The 19,629-nt window shown below is 38.1% G+C and overlaps 1 protein-coding gene across 1 annotated transcript; it reads left to right on the forward strand.

Moving 5' to 3' along the window:
* Positions 1–5,531: 5,531 nt before the first annotated feature.
* Positions 5,532–11,939, forward strand: CRISP2 (cysteine rich secretory protein 2). The gene is made up of 9 exons (XM_053460684.1): positions 5,532–5,555; positions 6,499–6,560; positions 7,399–7,518; positions 8,160–8,279; positions 8,830–8,920; positions 9,094–9,239; positions 10,085–10,179; positions 10,410–10,498; positions 11,693–11,939. The coding sequence occupies exons 2-9, from the start codon at positions 6,504–6,506 to the stop codon at positions 11,818–11,820; spliced, it is 846 nt and encodes a 281-aa protein (XP_053316659.1). The 5' UTR covers positions 5,532–5,555; positions 6,499–6,503; the 3' UTR covers positions 11,821–11,939.
* Positions 11,940–19,629: the final 7,690 nt, after the last annotated feature.

Genomic DNA, 19,629 nt, shown 5'->3' on the forward strand with positions numbered 1-19,629 from the left:
TCATAATGAGTGCAATGTCAATATGGACGTTAAATTATATAAAGAAGAGATAATGGCCAATGAGCGAGGACAATTTATTTCAAGGCAAACTGTAATAAACAACTGATAAAACATGTCCACCTAAACTTGCTAACTGATGAGATCTTGATGACTGGCTGGGGTCCCGGGATCCCTGAGACTACTGACATAGGCATAGTCAGCGGCGTAGCTTCCTCTGCATGGAGGACACACTGTCGGCCACTCACCAGGGATCCAGCCCACGCTGAGTCCGGCACTTAGCTGATCGCGGCCCTCGGAGACCCCATTGCCAGCGCTGATCTTGGCAGATTTATCCACAGAGCTCTGAAGTCAGTGACTTCTATCCTTTTAGATTCCTGCTCACAAGCCCCTACCCTTCTTAAGTCTAATTTCTTTTGCCCAATCCACACTGACTTGAACCCTGGGTACTGTGTATTTTAATGATATCCCATGCCCAATAAAGCCACCCCTTATCAATTCTGACTCATGGGCTGTGATCTAAACTTTAGAACCCAAACACCCCTATCCTAGACGTATGACTGTATCTTAATGGATTCCCGTGTACTCAGGTACCCCTGTTAATGCTGGGTAACCCCTGGGCTGCTAACACAGTACCCACAATACCCAACAAGCTCTAAGTACCCTGACACATTACGTTTACCAGGAAATTATTAAGATACACTGGGACAGCTGGGGACACCCCGTCCATAGCGACGCTGGATCGCGCATCATCGTTAACGTACCTGGTACGTCCCGGTCTGTGGGTGACACCCAACCAGGAAGTACCAGGTAGGGAAGGGGTTAATGCTGCTTACTGGACCGTTCTAAGCTCCCAAGCACGGCCTAAGTAACCTGCCCCCTACACTGTTAATCCTACCATGCACCGACACACTTCAATTAAAAATGTGAGCAAATAATGTGTTGTGCAAGATGAAAAAGTTTATAAAATATAGTTTCTCCCTGCCTGATAATATACATGCGGGTCAAACCTGGTTTCCCAGGTATGGTCATTACTATTCTGGCCCTAACCTCTCCTGTATTATGGATGAGACCCCTTTAGTTGGGGGCACGGCTGAAACCCATTCTCAGGGTCAAATAAATGTTTTGGTAGTTTAGGCTCTTGGCACTTGTTCTGTGGTAAAAGACGTTCATGATATAACATTCTGTAGGCTTAGCAATGCTTCTTCACTAGAGTCCAATCCTTTTTAGAAGGGGCTACCAACTTGGGCTATCAAATCTTGGGCTATTGTATTCAAGGGGCACGAACTGACATCACAAAAACCTCCAGAGGGGTTCAAGTAAGCAACTGGGAAAACCCGGCATAATATAAATAATTGCACACGATAATGTGAATCATTTCTTAAAACACTTGATCACCATAGTCCTATTGTGCGAAGGCTCATTAGTCAACCTATTTATTGTCTATTCATTGAACATTTGCTTCTGTCATGATGCTGCTTACCAGATAAACTCCCCTTCCTGATACAAATAGCTAATGTACTGTACAAGCAGCTTTACAAGAAACAACCAGGAAGCAATCTCAAGAATGCTTTCACAAACAGCATGACCTGGAATGCTCTGGAGACAATGAAGAACTCAAATGTACTTCTAATGCCCCATGATGCTAGAGCTGGAACTCTGCAAACCACACTGCAGGTAGTCCCAATAAAAGAGGCTACTGGCAAGACAGAAACCAACAAATTCAGGCTTGTCTGCATCACGACACCAGCCACCAGTATGACGGAGGTGATATGACTTACTAGAAGGTCACCTAGTCCCTCTCACCAGGCTCCCTGCCTACAGTCTTCTCCTGACCTGTCCTCTACCCTTTGGGTAGTTAACCCCTTCAGTCCCCTATGGATGTACCGGTACGTCCTGCCCTTCTTGCAGCTGCAGGAACACATCCCTGCCGCTGCACAGGAGGTCAGGCTGACGTTTGACAGCCTGGACTCCCCCTTACAGCAGAAGCCAACATCGCCGGCTTTCTGCTGCCCGATCGGATGTAACAGCTTCTGGCGCGAAAGCCGAAAAACTGTTACATTTTTGAATGCCGATCCCATTTAAAAAAAAAATGTATATAAAAAAATACAAAAAATAAAATAAATTTCTTTTAAAAAAATATATAAAAAAGATAAGAAAAAAAAAACCTTACATCACATTGCCCTAACACAACATCTACCCAGTATAACCCTCCTGCCCCGTATAACCCCCAAGCCAGTTTAGCCAAAAGCATAAAAATTCTACGAATAATGTACACCTTCTAGTATGTTCCCTATAAGTGCTGGGAAAGTATGGAAAATCTATATAAACTAGGTATTTCTGAAATCAGGACACCTGAATTGATAAACTTGGAGGGGATTTTCCATCACTTTACCTAATTTTGTGAGTATTCAGAGGGAAATTTTATAAAAAAAATATTTGTTTTTTTTTCTAATTTTCGCTAGTTTTTACTAAATTTCTCATTCTAAATTTTCAGCTAATCATCTAACTATGGTATCAAAAGAAAGCTCTATCTCTCCTTGAAAAAACAATATATAGTTTACATGGGTACACTATTCACAGGAAAAAAGAATAATCACTGAACCGACAGTGCGGAAATGGCAAAATTGCTCCAGGACTTGAGGTACCAAAAACCCCTGGGATTGAAGGGGTTAAAGCAAGGTATCCCACAGGTCACCAAATATACATCACCTAAAATAAATAAAAAAAAAAGAAATCATGATATCATTAAGAGGATATTCTAGTTATGAAAGCAATGCCTATGGTCTGCCAAGACCCCAAGGGGATCTATAATAATGTTGCACCGAACGCGCAGTGTAATTAAAAAAAATAGAAAAATAAAATAAAAAATAGAAAAAAAATCTCATAAAATTCAGCTCTCCTCCCACCTTTTTTTAAAAAAATGTAAACCCATTTTCTTCCCGTCAAGTATATGATTTCTTTTTATTCAGTCATTTAAAAAGAAAAAAATGTTGCCTTTATTTTTTCCAAATATACATGCACATAGATTTTACACATATTATTTATAAACTATAACATTGCTTGTTTTTCCAAGAATATTTTGTGTTACATTGTTCCAGAAAAAAAGAACGCTTATTGAATCACGTGATTTAGTTATAATCTCTCTTTTAATCTCAGAGATAATTTATCCATTAGTATTTAATAATAACTGTAACGAGCAGGGCACATTGCTCTGCATGTTCGAATTACTATACACACCCAGTCATATTAGTCATAATTAGAAATGGGCAGTCACGATTGTGTACCGTAAAATAACACATACTTACTCAACTTAAAATGCCATTTCATAACCCGTGTTGTTTTGCCCTCACTTACATCGTTCTGCCAATACAATATGATGTCATATAAAAGAATCAGGTTGAACATCCTGTTCTTAAAGAGGACTCACCTCTTCTTCCACGGCTGCCAAGAGAGGTGATATAACATGATGTCTGTTGTATGAATGTGATAAACAATATAACGCCGGGATGACTAAGCGATCACTCGTTTGGCACGTTTTGAATAATAATGGCAGATGTACTTTTGTTTTTTTCTTAGATAATCTGATGTCATTGGAATGCAAGCATATAGATTTAAAGTGAACTGCATACATAAACCATTTTTATTTCTTAAAAATAAGAAATTATGTTTTTGTGCCATTAGATTCTGAAGAAGGACAGTCACCCCCCACAGATTTAAGCATAATTAATTTTATGTGTTCAAGTTAAAGCTATAAAAAGCTATAATAAAGATATATAAATGTTTATAGGAGATTATTTAAAATTTTAAAATCAGGTTTTTGCCCAGGAACAATGACTGTATACAGAGAATGTAAAGCTACGATACAAATTGTAAAAAGTATATATATATATATATATATATATATATATATATATATATATACACATATGTTGCGGTGAGGCGAATGTGTTGTTTTCCGACAAATTTGGTTTTCTGCACTTTTGATTTTGATAAATTTGGAGGGTTTGTTTTTTCGTTCGGAAACTAAATTCATCGTCACTCACGCGTTCATTCATTCACACTCTCTCTACCTTCTCGCCCGACCTATTCCACTTCCCTGTCTCCTTTTCTCGTCATCCATTTCTCCCCAGTATTAGCTTATTTTGTGAATGTATAATTTTATAATTTATATTGTTCTGTAAAAACATTTAAATCTGAAGATAGCAGGCAGATGGATGAGGCAGTAATATAGTATTATAGAAGTTTGAAAATATATATTTGGCTAGCATTCAGAAGTTGGATCATTCAAATTCCTCTTCATCAGTCAGTCTCTTTAATGGGATGTCAGGGAAAAACAAAATGGGAAGAGAATAGGTGAAAAAAAGTAAAACATTTCATAAAAGGGGAATTGTCACATTTGTAGTTATTTTTAAACCTTATTCACATGATATTTTCATTTCTTTTAACTCAAGCGTTATTTACATTTGTACTGTATGTTGGAGCTGCTAGCTTGTATGGTTTAAATAATTAAATATTAATAATATCTTTATGGAGGAACTGTCTCTAACACTAGGAGCAGACATTGCAGATGAGTCCAGGAAGTGGGTTAGAACTTCCTGCATGGGCTGTCCAATGGGAACGTCACTGAAGGATCCTGGGAATTGAAGGTAAATTTGCATGAAATGCCCCAGTTATGCTTTCGGAGGACAATGTGATTATTAACAGCTGGAAAATCAGAAGAATATATAATTGGAACATTCGATAAGTCAACGATAATATGTGGGTCCCATGTTGGATCTATGTATTAGAAGGGCACCGTTCCTCTTTAGTTCCTGTGGCCCTTGTATAAAATTTTACATATTTTCGCGATTTACCATTTAGCTATGGAAAAGTCACTTACAGCAATGAGGCGAGAGGCAGGCTCTGAATACACACTATGCTAAGTAAACTTTACTATCATGCCATTCAGCAACGAGTAAGTTGGCACATGTTGTACAGCACTACGAAATATGATGGCACTATATAAAACTATAAGTAGTAATAATAATAATAATACAAAACGTGTAGATTTTTTCTCTACTGTGCCGTACTAACGAGGCACACGTTCACTCACATGAGGTTAGCTGTCAAGATTGGGCAATCGCTTCCTTGAAGGAAAGATGCGTAAACAATGACCGATGCATTTCCTCAGCTCCTGGATACTCACCTTCGAGAGAATAGACAATGGAAGACGAAAAGAGGCTTAGCCGTGTTATTGTTACATACTAAACCTATGGATAATCAACAATAGAAAACGTAGGATTAGTCAGCGTGGTTTAATTGGTATTGGCACACAATGCACGTTCTGGCCTGACACACACTCATAGTCGTAAATTTCCTGAAACATTGTGTTAGTATTTGGAGTGTGGCCTTTGTTATATCCGTTTGTATAATTGTTTATATCGGAGAGAAAAAAAAAAAAAAACAGGAAGTGTTCTGTAAATCTTGACTATATATACAGCTTGCGGATCCAACCTGTTTATATTACCTTAGCTTCTCTCCAGAGACTTTAAGGAAATTACCCTCCCATCTACAAGGTAAGAAGGTATATATCTTCAAATGGCAGCAAATGTATTATAACATAAGGTTTTTATTCTGCATAGTTAGTTTTTTTTTTATGTTATGTTCGGTAGAATTATGATTTGTTCATTGACACATTTTTATGGGAATTTACGGGTTTTAGATGAAAAATATTAATTTGTTTTACGGCTTTTAAGGGGGGGAATTAAAGCATGGTTTCAGTCTCATTCTGGTTAGTTAGTTTGTTCTTTCTTTTTGGTCCAATTAAGTAAAGTTTTTTTATTCTTTATATAATTCTAAAATGTTGTATATAAAAAAAAACCTTCAGATCTTTGTAATGTCCAAAAAATGATATCAATGGTTATGGGTGAATAGGTTGATGTTAGATTAAAAATTTCCTTTGCCAGTGTGATATTACCGATTCGGATTATGTAAAATCCCAGAGATAGGGAAGGGTCTTGGGAGACAGAATTGTCCATTACTGATCGGTAATGTCCCATCACACAAGGAACTTTCAGTTTGAATGAAACAGGACAGCCACTGATATCTTTTGTGCTAAGTAGATAATGTCCTCCTGATATAAGATGCCATGACCGTGGTTTATGATGTCTTGAAATGAGGACTTTGAGGTCTACTAATGACCCCATGGATGCAAGGCCTCCAGTAGAAGGCCACCAGCTGGCCGTGACATTTCTACACGTGTCAAAACACCCGATGATGAATTAAGAATTGTTTCTGAGGTTACCTTTGATAAAATCTGAAACATTTTGTGGTTTCTCATGAGATGTTATCAGTTTAATGTTATAGATATATCTTTGTGTGTCAGATTAGAACCAACAATGTACAGGGATGTGATGTTAAATCTTCTCCATATCTTCACATGGTGCATAGTAGATAGACCTTACGGTACCTTTGACCAAAAAACAGCAATTTTTAAATAATCTGAATTATTTATTTCAGGAAAAATGCTGTTGCTTGCTTTCCTGTGTCTTTCACCGTTCCTGCAGTCCTGTTTTGCAGAGGTAGGTATTAATTAACTATTGTTTAGTCCCTCCCTGGTTATTTGGAAAGTCTAGCTATAGACGTCTCAGTGCCTTAAAGACCAACAAACATGTTCACATGGACATTCCATTTGGAATCTTAGAAACAGAATGTTTCCAACAAGGCTTTAGACTATGTAATTACAAGTTGATTGCCTCCAGGACCAGTATGATAATCCTTTAATTTGTGTTAACTTCATTCTTAATTAACTTGACAAAAAAAAGATATAATGCTCTCAAGCTCCACCAAAAAACCTCTACCATTATATAACAAAATATGTAAATAACACATAAGGTAATAGCTCGGTAAATTAATTAATTAAAAGGATGCTAAAAAATACACTGCTCTTATATTGTAATGAACTAAATTATTTATAATTACTGGATATGCAGTTATGAAGCGTGCCATTGCTTAACAGAAAAATAGTTTACGACTGAGACACACTACGGGTGAACCCAGCAATGTATATTAATGTATTACACAATTTTTTAAAAAATATTTCTGTAATGTTCCACCATAGCAAATTACAAATTACAAATTGGTTAAATATATGTCTATTTATGTACTATTTTTTCTAATTAAATAAAAAAAATGTATGGGAATTAATTTTTCAGTTTTAAACAAAGTCTTACTTTTAAAATTGATATTGATATTTTGTAAATATTTTAATTAATTTTGCTTCACTATGGTAAAGTTGATTTAAATTTACATTATACTCTACAACTAATATTATAGGTCTTTATGCATTAGACATCATATTTTAGCGTGAAACCAAAGGGTTTTTTTTGCTAACAATAAGAGTCTCTGCATTTCCTAAAGTATGAAGCCATATTACCGGCGTGGCCATCAGAACTGACAAATGCGAAGAACCGAAACACCTTGCGTTTAGAAAGAGCTGGAAGACCTGTCACAATACCAGTGGAAAACATTAAGAAAATGGTGAGCAATCATGACGTTTTACCTAAACACTTTTCTTTTTTGTAGAAAATGTGCCCCAGAAACTTTTATGATGAGGTCAATGGGTTGAGGTCATTGAGAATATTTACAGGAATGGTCACTTACCCACAGGACATAGATTTAATTTCATCTTGTTTACAAAGTGCATGTTCCTTGAAGATCTCCAAACTTGCTCTTCTTGTGTATATTAAGGATTAGGTTAAAGCAAAATTGATATAGCCATATTAGCACTAGAGTGAACTTGATTTGTCCGACATGGAAAAAGATGTAAAGTTACATTAATTTCTGGAAGAAGTGATCTCTGAAGCTCATATAATTATATATATTATATTCTACGTAATGATTTCATAGCTCAGAAAGTGCTTTTTAGTTCAATTATATATTCATCCAAGAAATAAAACAAAATATTTAGAAAACCACAAATCACAAATTCAGAAAGATGTTTTTGGTAGCATTCCTTTTACTAGCATTAAGAGCATTATCGTAATAATAATAAGTCCGCCATATATTTTTGGATGAATTCTAAATTTTTACTTTCTAAAATTTCCCAAACATGACACGTTTTTTGCATTAATATATTTTTTTGTAAAAATAAAAGAAAATAAAATGTGTTAATTTTTAAGGAAAATGTGCCATTATCATCACTGTCGACAAGTAATCCAAATATCAGAAGTATGATTATTGACACACACAACTCCTTGAGAAAAATAGTCAATCCGCCCGCACGTAACATGCTGAAAATGGTAAGTAGGCCAAACAAGTTTAATGGAGGAAAAAAGTTATTGTTTGCATTCTAGTCAGTAGTATAGGATTGTAAAACAAAAATGTTGTTTGCAAGTTGAATCTGGCTACCAATTTGTTGGCTAGCTAAGAAATATTAATTTATATAGAGAGTTCCGCCATATTCTAAAGCTCTGTACAAAAGGTTATCAGGGATAGTCAATAGAGAGAGAAGAGATAAATGTATTGGATTGGGCCAACTCTGACTTAAGGACCAACTCCATGATCGAGTGCTGTGGTGTTTGGCTGGATATGCCTGGCCACGCGCTACGTGAGCATAAAAAACATAACGTTAGGCCAGTCATATCCAGCCGTCGGCCAACAGCCTTTATCTCCTTATCCCCGTTCCTACCCTGAAAACATATATTCTTTTTATAATGTGTTTCTATTATATATGGTGGCTCTGTTAGGATATATGATAGTTCTACCTGGAAATATTTCTTTGCCTATTACTTTGGCTTGGATTTGTCTGCGCAATTCATCTTAAAAATAGGTCTTTTTGCTCATTTTAAGGTCTGGAATGATGAGGCTGCTAGAACGGCAGATAATTACGCCAAAATGTGTTTGCCGAATCACAGCGAACAAAATCTCAGAAAGATCACAAGTAAGTGCCCGCTGGCTCCGTAATTATACAGGGTCAGCTGAGCTCCCTACATGTGAGGCTCACCAGGCTTGGTCTACCAAAATGATTTATTCACCTGGATGGTCCTGGTTTAGGGAACGTACTCCATTTTGATAATTCCATGCATGAATTTTTTTTTTCTCTGTGTGTTTCAGATTTTAATTGCGGAGAAAATTTATTCATGTCAACTTTCAAAGCCTCCTGGGATGATGTCATAAAATCATTTTACAGTGAAGTTGTAGATTTTGAATATGGAAAAGGAGCTAAAACTCCTGGTGTAGAGATTGGCCATTATACACAGGTATGTTTTATAAACTCAAACATGCAACTATCTACACCATACAATCTACATACAATAGAGCTCATACACGAAAGGTTTCCTTTTGGTGCTCCTTATGGGAAGTGGAAAAGGGGTGGGGCATAATTTGGGGAGGTCACACTGGCTGTATTGGAGAGGAAGAAGGGGGTGGGTGGATCCAGGACAGGGAGTGGAAAGAACCAAATACCACTGACCCCTTTGGACATCAAAGGCTGTTCAGAAGCTGGTGATCCCCATAATTTCCTCAACATGTATACCGAGAGAGTTCCCAGGTATGCTGATGTCCATATCACAAGGTGCCTAGTTGTTTGATACATATTAGGAGTTCCTTTAAGAGTCCAATTTATAAGTTACATTATAAGTGGAATCAGGAGATATTGCTTCTGCCGTGGTTGGCACCACTCCATATCTTTCAAAGAGGCCCCATTAGTAGGCTTCCTGGTCAAGCCTTTTCTCTTTGGGTGGTCAGGATGGTCTTTTGCTCCATGACCTTGCATTCACAGTTAGTTGCACCCCACATATCAAGACCATCCTTCTGGCAGGCCATTAGACCAGCGTACCTTGGACATTTCCGGGTATGCCATTGGTGTTCAATTTGCTTTAGTAAATTAACAGGACTCACCTACTGTGTCTATGGCAGTTGACTATGGTGGATTTATGAATGTTGATTAAGTATTTAATAGTATTTGATAGAGAATCTATTTTGATAGAGAATACACAAATTACTGTATACAGTATCTACCCCTTGCTTTCTTTCCATTTCATTCATTTAAGTAATTTAAGACACCAGTGCCATGATTGTAATTAACACATTTTCATATTTCCAGTTGACATGGGCTACCTCACGCCAGGTTGGCTGTGCTATTAACTATTGCGCCAACAATAACCTCCCATACAGATTCGTCTGCCATTACTGCCCTCCGTAAGTATGAAAAATGCACTTCCACCATGAACGCAATTTTTTGTATCAATATCGTTACGATTCCAGTCATTCTCAACAGGCTAACTGGTGCCCCGCGTTCTAACATTTCCTGAGAAACAGAACTCAGCTAAAGTAGAATTCCAGCCAAGGCATATCATAAATATTTTGTCTGTTACCACGGAACCTGACTTTCTACTGTTGTGACCAATTGTTATCTGTGATCCTCTCAGGGGAAACAATCTTAGCTCAATGGGATACCCATACAAATCTGGACCTACATGCGGAGACTGTCCAGCGGCATGCGACAACGGCCTCTGCAGTAAGTATTTGTGTGCAAACAGATAGTTACCAGTCTAGTATAACATATTCAGATGCTGATCCATGCCTATTAGCTGTCAGCTGACCACGTTAAATCATATAATTCACCAATAACTGGTGAACGCCAAGGTGGACTAGCCTGATATAACTCTTATGGGTCTCATCACACCATTAGCTGACTCGGGGACATGAACCAGCCTGAATAAATCCAATACGCTGAGTATTTATAAATGTTTGTCTCCTCAGCCATTTTTATTTTAATGATTAGAATTGTGTTTGTAGATTGCATTTCTAAAGCATCTGCACAAAGTCCGTAGCGCAATTACAGCTTATATAGCTTTAGACACAACACAAGACATAATGGAACAGAAGGAGAGGTGGGCCGTGACCTTGTGAGCTTGCAATCTATTAGCAAGTTGAGGGAGGCTTAGACAGAACACTTCGGAAAGTAAAATTACACCATATTTAGAAAAGAATCACCTTACAGTCCCTTCTAAAACAAAAACCTAAGCTTTATTCTGCATACTGCAGTGCAATATAATAAGGCCATGTTTGGTTAAAGGGACAGACTAATGCCCCTGACACCCCTACTATTGCAGCATATAAAGGTACTTTGTGAGTAACCTTAACCCCCTGTGGGTACTTAAATAAAGCACTCACCTGCAACAGAATTTGCAGCCATGCTGCAAAACTGCTTCTTCATCAATGTTCCAACATTTCTTGCCGATTGGCTGCTTGAAGCTGTCAATCAGTGGCAGCAAAGCGCTCCCATTGAAATCCATCGGAAGACTTTATACATGCGCACTGGGGTCTAATAAACTTACTGAAGGTCAAGGAAACGCATTCAACATCTCCTGCAAGGCATTTAGCTAGGAGTGGAGGGGCAAATGCTTTTGGGGCGGATTCTGCAGAACCCTCACATGCATTTGCAAAATGGACCACAATTAAATTTTAAGGGATCACGCAGCTCTCATTCGCAATAAGCCAAGACATAACATAAAATACCAGCATTACAGTTAAAAAGAAAATGAAAAGAAAAATTAAAAAGAAATATGATTTTTGAAATAAATGAATGAGGAGTCCTTTTTAAAAACCTTAATGACTTCCCCTTTACGTATGCGTTGTGAGTAAAATATAATTTCATAGGCTTCATTAAATTATTCATGTTATAATCTGGATTTTTCTTTCTTTTCAGCAAACTATTGCAGTTATCAAGACTGGTTTTCAGACTGCTTTAAATATTATCACGGGCAACAATGTGATGCATCACTTGAGAAAGATTGTCCCGCAACCTGCAAGTGCACAAATAAAGAGATAAAATAAAGCATCTGAGAATAATTTACATCATACCGATAGCATTTATAGAATTTTAGAGTATTTTAATTATTATGTTTATGTGCCGTTTATTTAAATACACAAGCGATTACCGTATGAATTGTGATATTTTTCTATTTATTTAAATTAATAAAGCCACTGTTGAACCACAATAAGAGATTATTGTTTTTAATTCCTCCCTATAACATTTGTTTTTTTTTATTTTTGTACTTTTGCTTCTAATATTCAGTGCAACATGTTCTTGGAACTTAAAGACAAGATTTACATTCCCATGACAGTAATTATTAGGTAATTATTCATAATTATTATTGAATTATTAGGGAGTTATTTATTATTTGCTAGATCTACTATAAATTTGTTTTAAGGCTATTTGTTAATTTAAAATTAAATTACACTTAGTAAAACTATTATTTTATATGCTGGGAAAGAGAGATTCGTGTTATAAGAAGAGACAATAATATAGAAGGCCATGTGCATTCTTCAACCTAAAAAAAATAATTTAGGAGAGGTTTTTGCTCAAGAAGAAATTCAAAGTGCTATTATTTATTTTGACATTTTTTTTTTGTTCTAAGGCTATTTAATTCAAATAGTTTTGCAATTAACAAAATGATGGGGTATGTTGGGGGGAAAGTGATATTTTTTAATTCAGAGAAACATTTACTACTTATTTAAAAGTTAAACATTTTAAATAGTGCATTTTAATAAAAAAATATATACATTGTGCTAGTGCAGTTAGAAAAGAGGACCACTAGATGGCGCATGGTAATGTTTTGCGGATTATGGGCTGCCAGCAGATTTTTTACATATATTTTGTTTCTTTGGTTTGGCTACGGAACTGGAGTGCCATGGGTCAGGGCACAACTGTCCAGGTCAATTGTGGTAGTTTTGCTATAGTTATAATTAGGTGAATTACTATCAGTTAACCCATCCACATTCTATATTCATTTCCTTGAAGGGAAAAAAAAATATGAAGTATGATGATATCCAGTCAATGTCCAGTACATATGTTCCACAGTTTCTGGATACTCACCTCAAAGAGAACAAAGAGCTGAAGTTGAAAAGCCTCTTCTGGAACATTGTTACATTCTGAACATATGGCTAATCGATCGCAGAAAAGCTGTGATTAGTCAATACAATTGAATTGCAGTTGGCACATACACTCATAGTCATACATTTCATGAAGCATTGGGACAGAATGTGCTGGGTAACCTCTGTTTGATTTTTTTATATCTTATATATATTTTATATCATGTCAAGGGAATTGTTCTAAACAAGCTGATCCTGAGACTATTGTCACAAAGTATCTCTGTTGCAGTGTGCCCTCTGGCTGTGTGTCAGCACTGAATTTGTACCATGTGGAACAGTAGAACAGATATATATTTAATGAAATCTGCGTAAGGACCACCACAGGACCACCAGGGAAGGAACAAAAAGAGAGAAGAGGAAGAAATATAGAGAAAGGGGAATAGATAGGGGATGGGTAAATAGATAGAGAGAAACAGGAAGAAATATGGAGAAAGGGGAAAACATAGTGAGAACAGGAATTGAGAGAAAGAGGGGAAGAGATGGGGAGAAAGGAAAGAGAGAAAGGGAAGATATAGAGAGAAATGGGAAGCGATAGGGAGAAAGAGAGAGATAAAATGTATGAGGTAGGGAGGAAGGGGAAGAAAGATAGATAAATGGAAGAGAAAGGGAAGAGAGAGATATAGGAGAGAGAGAGAAAGGCAAGAAAGAGAAAAGGAAGACAGACAGAGAAAGGGGAGAAAAGAGAAAGGGAAGAGAGAGAAAAAGAAAAGGAACAAGAGAGTGAGAGTGTGTGTTAGTGTTTTTAAATTGTTTGTGTGAAGGAAAGTTTGTATCTTAGGGCAAATCTCTTGGTTTAGGGGCAAGTAAGCGTGTCTATAAGGGCAAGTGTATGCTAGGATGTTTGTGTAAGTAAACACAAGTATAAATACGTGTGCCTCTTGACAGTCAATCCACTACTATTTTTGTTTTAGTCTTAAAGGGAATATAGTAATAAATTGTAACACTGAGGGGTTATTTAGCATTGTTTTAAATGTAAATATATATATATATATATATATAGTGTCCATCACTGAGTCTGGCAACTTTAAAAATGTTTGCCATGAACCATTTACTTGCCTGGTTTTAATAATTAACCTTTTCGAAAACCATGTTATGTTTTATAGGAGGTAAAGATATTCTGAATAAAGTCAACTGTATTCTAGCAGGGTTTTCAGCTGTGATGTAGGGGTGAGAAAATCGCCAAGTGGGACGCTCAGATATCATTAAATCAAAGTAGAATATTATGTAGGAGTCAGTTCCAGGCCCTATAAATCTCTTCTTTCATACTTTCATACAAAAAAACTAGGTTTAAGGGGAAAACACTGATTAAACAACTTAAAATGACATAAATTGATTAAGTTTAACCTATGTCTTCAGAGAAGCGGGCACACCTGTGTGAGCTGCTTTTCTACTACTATTTGACAGGCCCAGACTGGTCGTCTGACACACCGGGGAAACACTCAATGGGCCGCCGGCCGACAGCACCCCATAATTATCCGAAGTGTGACTGCCACCCACCCCCCTTGCAAGCCATCTTCTATTACATATCCTGTGATGATCACTATGTAATTACTATTATTATTATGTTAAAACCTCTTCCCACTTGCGTAATCAGGATTCCACCGATGACGTATTAATTACCTGGAATTCCCTACTCTGTTCAGTCAGACTCTGTCCTACTAAACTCTCACTAAAAACCCATCTGTTCAGAGAAGCGTACAGCTTACTAGACTTGTGCATACAGATTCATATGAATTTTAAAGAAATTTGCAAATTTAGTTCATTTATACAAATGTCTGAAAACAACGATGGGTCCCAACAAAAGAAACAAACATGAAGCTGAGAGCTCCGAATTTTCGTTATCTATCTCACACTTTCATTCAGTCTGCTAAACACTTCCGTGTCCCTTTCTCCATTTCTGCAACTCTGCTTCTTCTTGCCCCTTTTTGTTTTTCTGTCTTCTTCCTTCTGACTTCTTTCTTCGTCTGCTTCTCCCAGTTATCAGCTCCGTTAACCAGGCCTCCTGGAGAACTTTCGCAAAAAGGGCAAAGCCTCTATGCACACCCTCTTCCCCGTTTAGAAGAAAAGGGGGAGAGGCTACCATTTTTTAATGCACGTTATTGTCAATTTTAAATGATTTTTGTTAAATAATTTGTTCCTTATTTTAACGGCGCTACAGAATTTGCTAGCGCCATATAAATAAGTGTAATGTATAGTTTATTCATTCATATGTTTACAATACGTCAGGTAACACAAACAGCACACAGGAACGTGAACTATAATATGATGTTAAATCCTCCTTATAACACCATCTCCTCAAATTAAGAAGGAAGACTCGTACTGAAAAACATCTTTCAACAATTACTGAAGTTTTGATAAAAGATACAGCTGATTAAAAGACGGTAAGTATGTTTTTCAGGAAAATGTGGTTGATTGTTTCCTTTGTCCTTCTCGAGGCACGGTAATAAACTAGCTATTTTTAAATGCCTATCTATTTGTCATAACATGGCTCTCTATATAAAACAAGACATTCGACTAGTTAGGTATGAATTGTTGGTTTCTGTGGCTGCACGTGCTTTGTATGAGTGCATTATATATATATATATATATATATATATATATATATATATATATATATATATATGTAGCAGGAAAAGGGAGGAGGTTCTGCCACTTTAAAAATATCTGCTCAGACCTCACCTAGAGTGCTGGATAATTTGGTTTGGTTTTAAGAGCCATTTTTTTCCTAACACACACACTAATATAACACAAACACACACACATACTAACATACTTAACACAAACACATCAGGAAAGACTAAGGGATCTCAGCTTGGAGGAAAGACAAGAAAGGGAGATATGGTGGCTTGCTTGTACCTTTCAAGCAGTTAAAAAAACTTTGGGGCCTTCCTTTTCTGGAGGCTCCTTCTTCACTTTCCTCAGATTCTTCCCTCCTTTTTCTGGAAAACAGCACCGTGCTGTCATTGGAGAAGTCTGTCACATCCCCAGCTGCACAGAGATTGCTGGGAAAAAAACTTCTCTAAGGGGTGCTGCAGAGTCCAGATGGTTGCCAAAGCAACCAGCAGAAGACGAAATGGAGGGGTCACACACATATACACACACACACACACACACACACACACATATATATATATATATATATATATATATATATGTATGTATATGCACTAGTGTTACAAATGTACTTGTTTTCCATTAGAAAATACATTAAATATGTTCCAAAATGAATAGGAATAAAGCCATGACTGGTTAAAATTGGTTAAATTTAGATAATAATTGTGTCATTTAAACTTTGCTTTCATCGAATGATCTCCCATTTGCAACAATTACAGCTTTGCACTCTAGTTGTCAATTTTCTGAGGTAATCTGAAGAGATTTCCCCTTCCTGAAGCAGCTCCCATAAATTGGATTGACTTGCTGGCCACTTCTTGTGTACCAAACAGTCAATCTGCTCCTACAACAGCTCACAAGGACCAGTGACTGTGTTGATCACTTCATTATAGACAGAATACCAGCTGACGGATTCCTCTCTAACTAGTCATTGCATAGTTTGGAGCTGTGCTTTTGGGTCATTGTCCTGTTGTAATAGGAAATTGGCTCCAATCACATGGTATGGCATGGCGTTGCAAAATGGAGTGATAGCCTTCCTTCTTCAGGAACCCTTTTACCCTGTACGAATCTCCCACTTTACCACCACCAAAGCACCTCAAGACCATCATTGCTGATGGCGTCAAGCAGTCCTCCACCATCTTTCCATTTGGCCTGAGTCTCACCAATGTTCTTCTGTGTGACACCTTTTGGCCACTCTGAGATAAGGCTTAGTCTTTGCAACTCCTAGAAGGCCAGCATCCCAGAGTTATCTCTACGTTGTTGTTATTGGGACCGCTGTTTTGCGGGTACTATTTAATGAAGCTGCCAGTTGAGGAGTCTGTTTCTCAAACTAGACACTCAAATGTACTTGTCCTCTTGCTCAGTTGTGCACCGGGGGCTCCCACTCATCTTTCTATTCTGGTTAGAGCCAGTTTGCAGCGTTCTGTGAAGGGAGTAGTACACAGCGTTGTTCGAGAGCTTACGTTCCTTGGCAATTTCTCACATGGAATTGCCTTCATTTCTCAGAACAAGAATATACTGGCGAGTTTCAGAAGAAAGTTCTTTGTTTCTGCACATTCTGAGTCTGTAATTGAACCCAGAAATGCTGGTGCTCCAGATACCAACTAGTCTTTTTTCTTGTAAAAAAAGGTTTTCTAACGACCAATATGTTTTAACTTTGATTAGCTAATGCAACGTGCCATTGGAACACAACAGCCAAAGAGTCCATGGGTAAAGACCCTACTACCCAACAAGTTTACCCTGATTACAGTTCTGCTTCTAAACACTATCAGTACACGCATTCTATCTAGAATTAATACCCTTACAAAAAAATTACTGCAGTTTTTCTGAAGTAATACTGCAGTTTTTTGGACATGAAAAAACTGCAATACTGCACTTTTACTGCCCTTTTTTTTTACTGCAATTATACTGCATTGTACTTCAATGTACTGTAGCTTTATTGCATTTGTACTTCCGTACAAAAATAACTGCAGTAAAACTGCAGTACAGTGAAGTACAAATGCAGTAAAACTGCAGTAAACGTGCAGTAATACTGCAGTAAAAGTGCAGTATTGCAGTTTTTTCATGTCCAAAAAACTGCAGTATTACTTCAGAAAAACTGCAGTAATTTTTTCGTAAGGGATAAACTAGTCATGGTACAACAGTACGTCAGTAATGATACGTTGGTGGAATTTTCTGGTGTCGAATAGGTTGTAGGTAGTCCAGCTTTACCCCCCCCCTCCGACTACTTAAACATGCCAGCTTCCCTCTCTATTGAACTTAGCACCACCAAGTTATACATTTAGAGGTGACTTAAGCTGTCTGGTATTTGGTTTATGTCTTATTGCCAGTGGTGGTGACATTAATTAGGAGTAAATTTAGGTTAAAATGTAAAATAAAAATCCTTTTGTTTGTTTGTATGCTGATTTCAAAGCAGCTAAAACATTAAGCTCTTCCTTAAATATAATGGATTGCTAGATAAGAGGGCAATTCATCAGTTTAATCAACCATTCATTCTATAGAAACATGAAAGACTTTATGGGGGATGAAAGGAAGGAAATGTCCATATCCACCCTTTCCATGCATTAATGATGATGTTCAAAGCTGTTTAAACAGTTACTATATAATTGGTTCATGATTTCGGTTGTTATGTTAGCTTTGCACACTATGAACTTGTGTACATAGGTCAACCCTTATGGCAAGAACGATCATCAAGGCTGGCCCTTCAGAACGCGTGGCGAAATAGAAAAGATTTGCAAAACAAGGTTCCAAACTGACCTGCAATATCTTGCTTTGGTGAATAAACCTCTCTGTCCTTTGGAGAAACACGGCTCACAAGATATGGTGGTTTTATGGGTGGGATGTTTCGGCTATTGTTGATACAAATCTTGTTTTCTACACAATCGGATGGTGCTCCATAAATATATGGTAATGTGACTGGAGCTGCTGAGGTGTTCTGTGATGACATTGGGGAACGGGAACAGAGAGGCGCGAATCTCCCTGTGTTATGTCTGTTACTTATGTATGAAGACAGACCCAGACAAACACTTACTCTTTGATGAACTTGGACTAATATAGATTCCACTCCCATCATATACCTGAGGTGGGTGAGCCAGGTGGTATGCGACACAACCTGCAGTCCAAGCCCAAATAGGAATATGATAAGAGAAGCTTGAGCAGGCTTAGCCCGGGCTTTGATTTCTTCTCTTTTCACAAGATAGATCCTAGCGACATCCATCTATACATACAATAAATCTGCAACGGACATAGAAGAGATATCCTGATAAAATGGTAAAATGCTAAAAGAGGCATCAATAGAATGGTCCACTGTCTGAACCTAGTAGAAACGTTTTACAAAGTCCTCAATAGATGGTACTAGGTACCAACATGGAAATTTGGATGAGCTGCAGGAAATGAAATACCTTTTGGAGGACCATATGGGAAAAAAGGTACTTTCCTGTTATCCGGAGCCATTCCAAAAAAAACTATTTATTATTCGAAACAATTTATCTATGCAACAATAGGGACATAAGAACAATTATACCGTATTGGCTCGAATATAGGCCGCACTTTTTTCCCCCACTTTAAGTTTTTAAAGTGGGGGTGCGGCCTATATTCGGGGTCTAGCGCCCGACGCCCGGGACATGCAGTCCCGGGCGCCGGGCAGGCAGCGGGGTTAAGATACAGATCCCCCGCAGCGGTGCAGGGGACCTGCATCCTTCTCCCCGATACGCTCAGACAGCCTCCCCTGCCAGCACTTCCCACGGGGGGGGGGTGCCGGCACGGGAGGTTATCTAAGCGTTTTACCTCTGCCCACCCCCGACTTACCGGAGCAGACTCCCGGGTGTCTTGCGGGGCCGGCGGGAGACATCTACGCAATACGCGTATGCAACTTCCGGTACCGGTACCGGAAGTTGCATACGCGTATTGCGTAGATGTCCCTCGCCGGCCCCGCAAGACACCCGGGAGTCTGCTCCGGTAAGTCGAGGAGGGGGGGCAGAGGAGGACAGCGGCAGCGTATCGCGGGGAGGGAGGACAGCGGCAGCGTATCGCGGGGAGGGAGGACAGCGGCAGCGTATCGCGGGGAGGGAGGACAGCGGCAGCGTATCGCGGGGAGGGAGG

Source organism: Spea bombifrons, chromosome 3 (genome assembly GCF_027358695.1).
Source record: "Spea bombifrons isolate aSpeBom1 chromosome 3, aSpeBom1.2.pri, whole genome shotgun sequence".
NCBI classification, from domain to species: Eukaryota; Metazoa; Chordata; class Amphibia; order Anura; family Pelobatidae; genus Spea; species Spea bombifrons.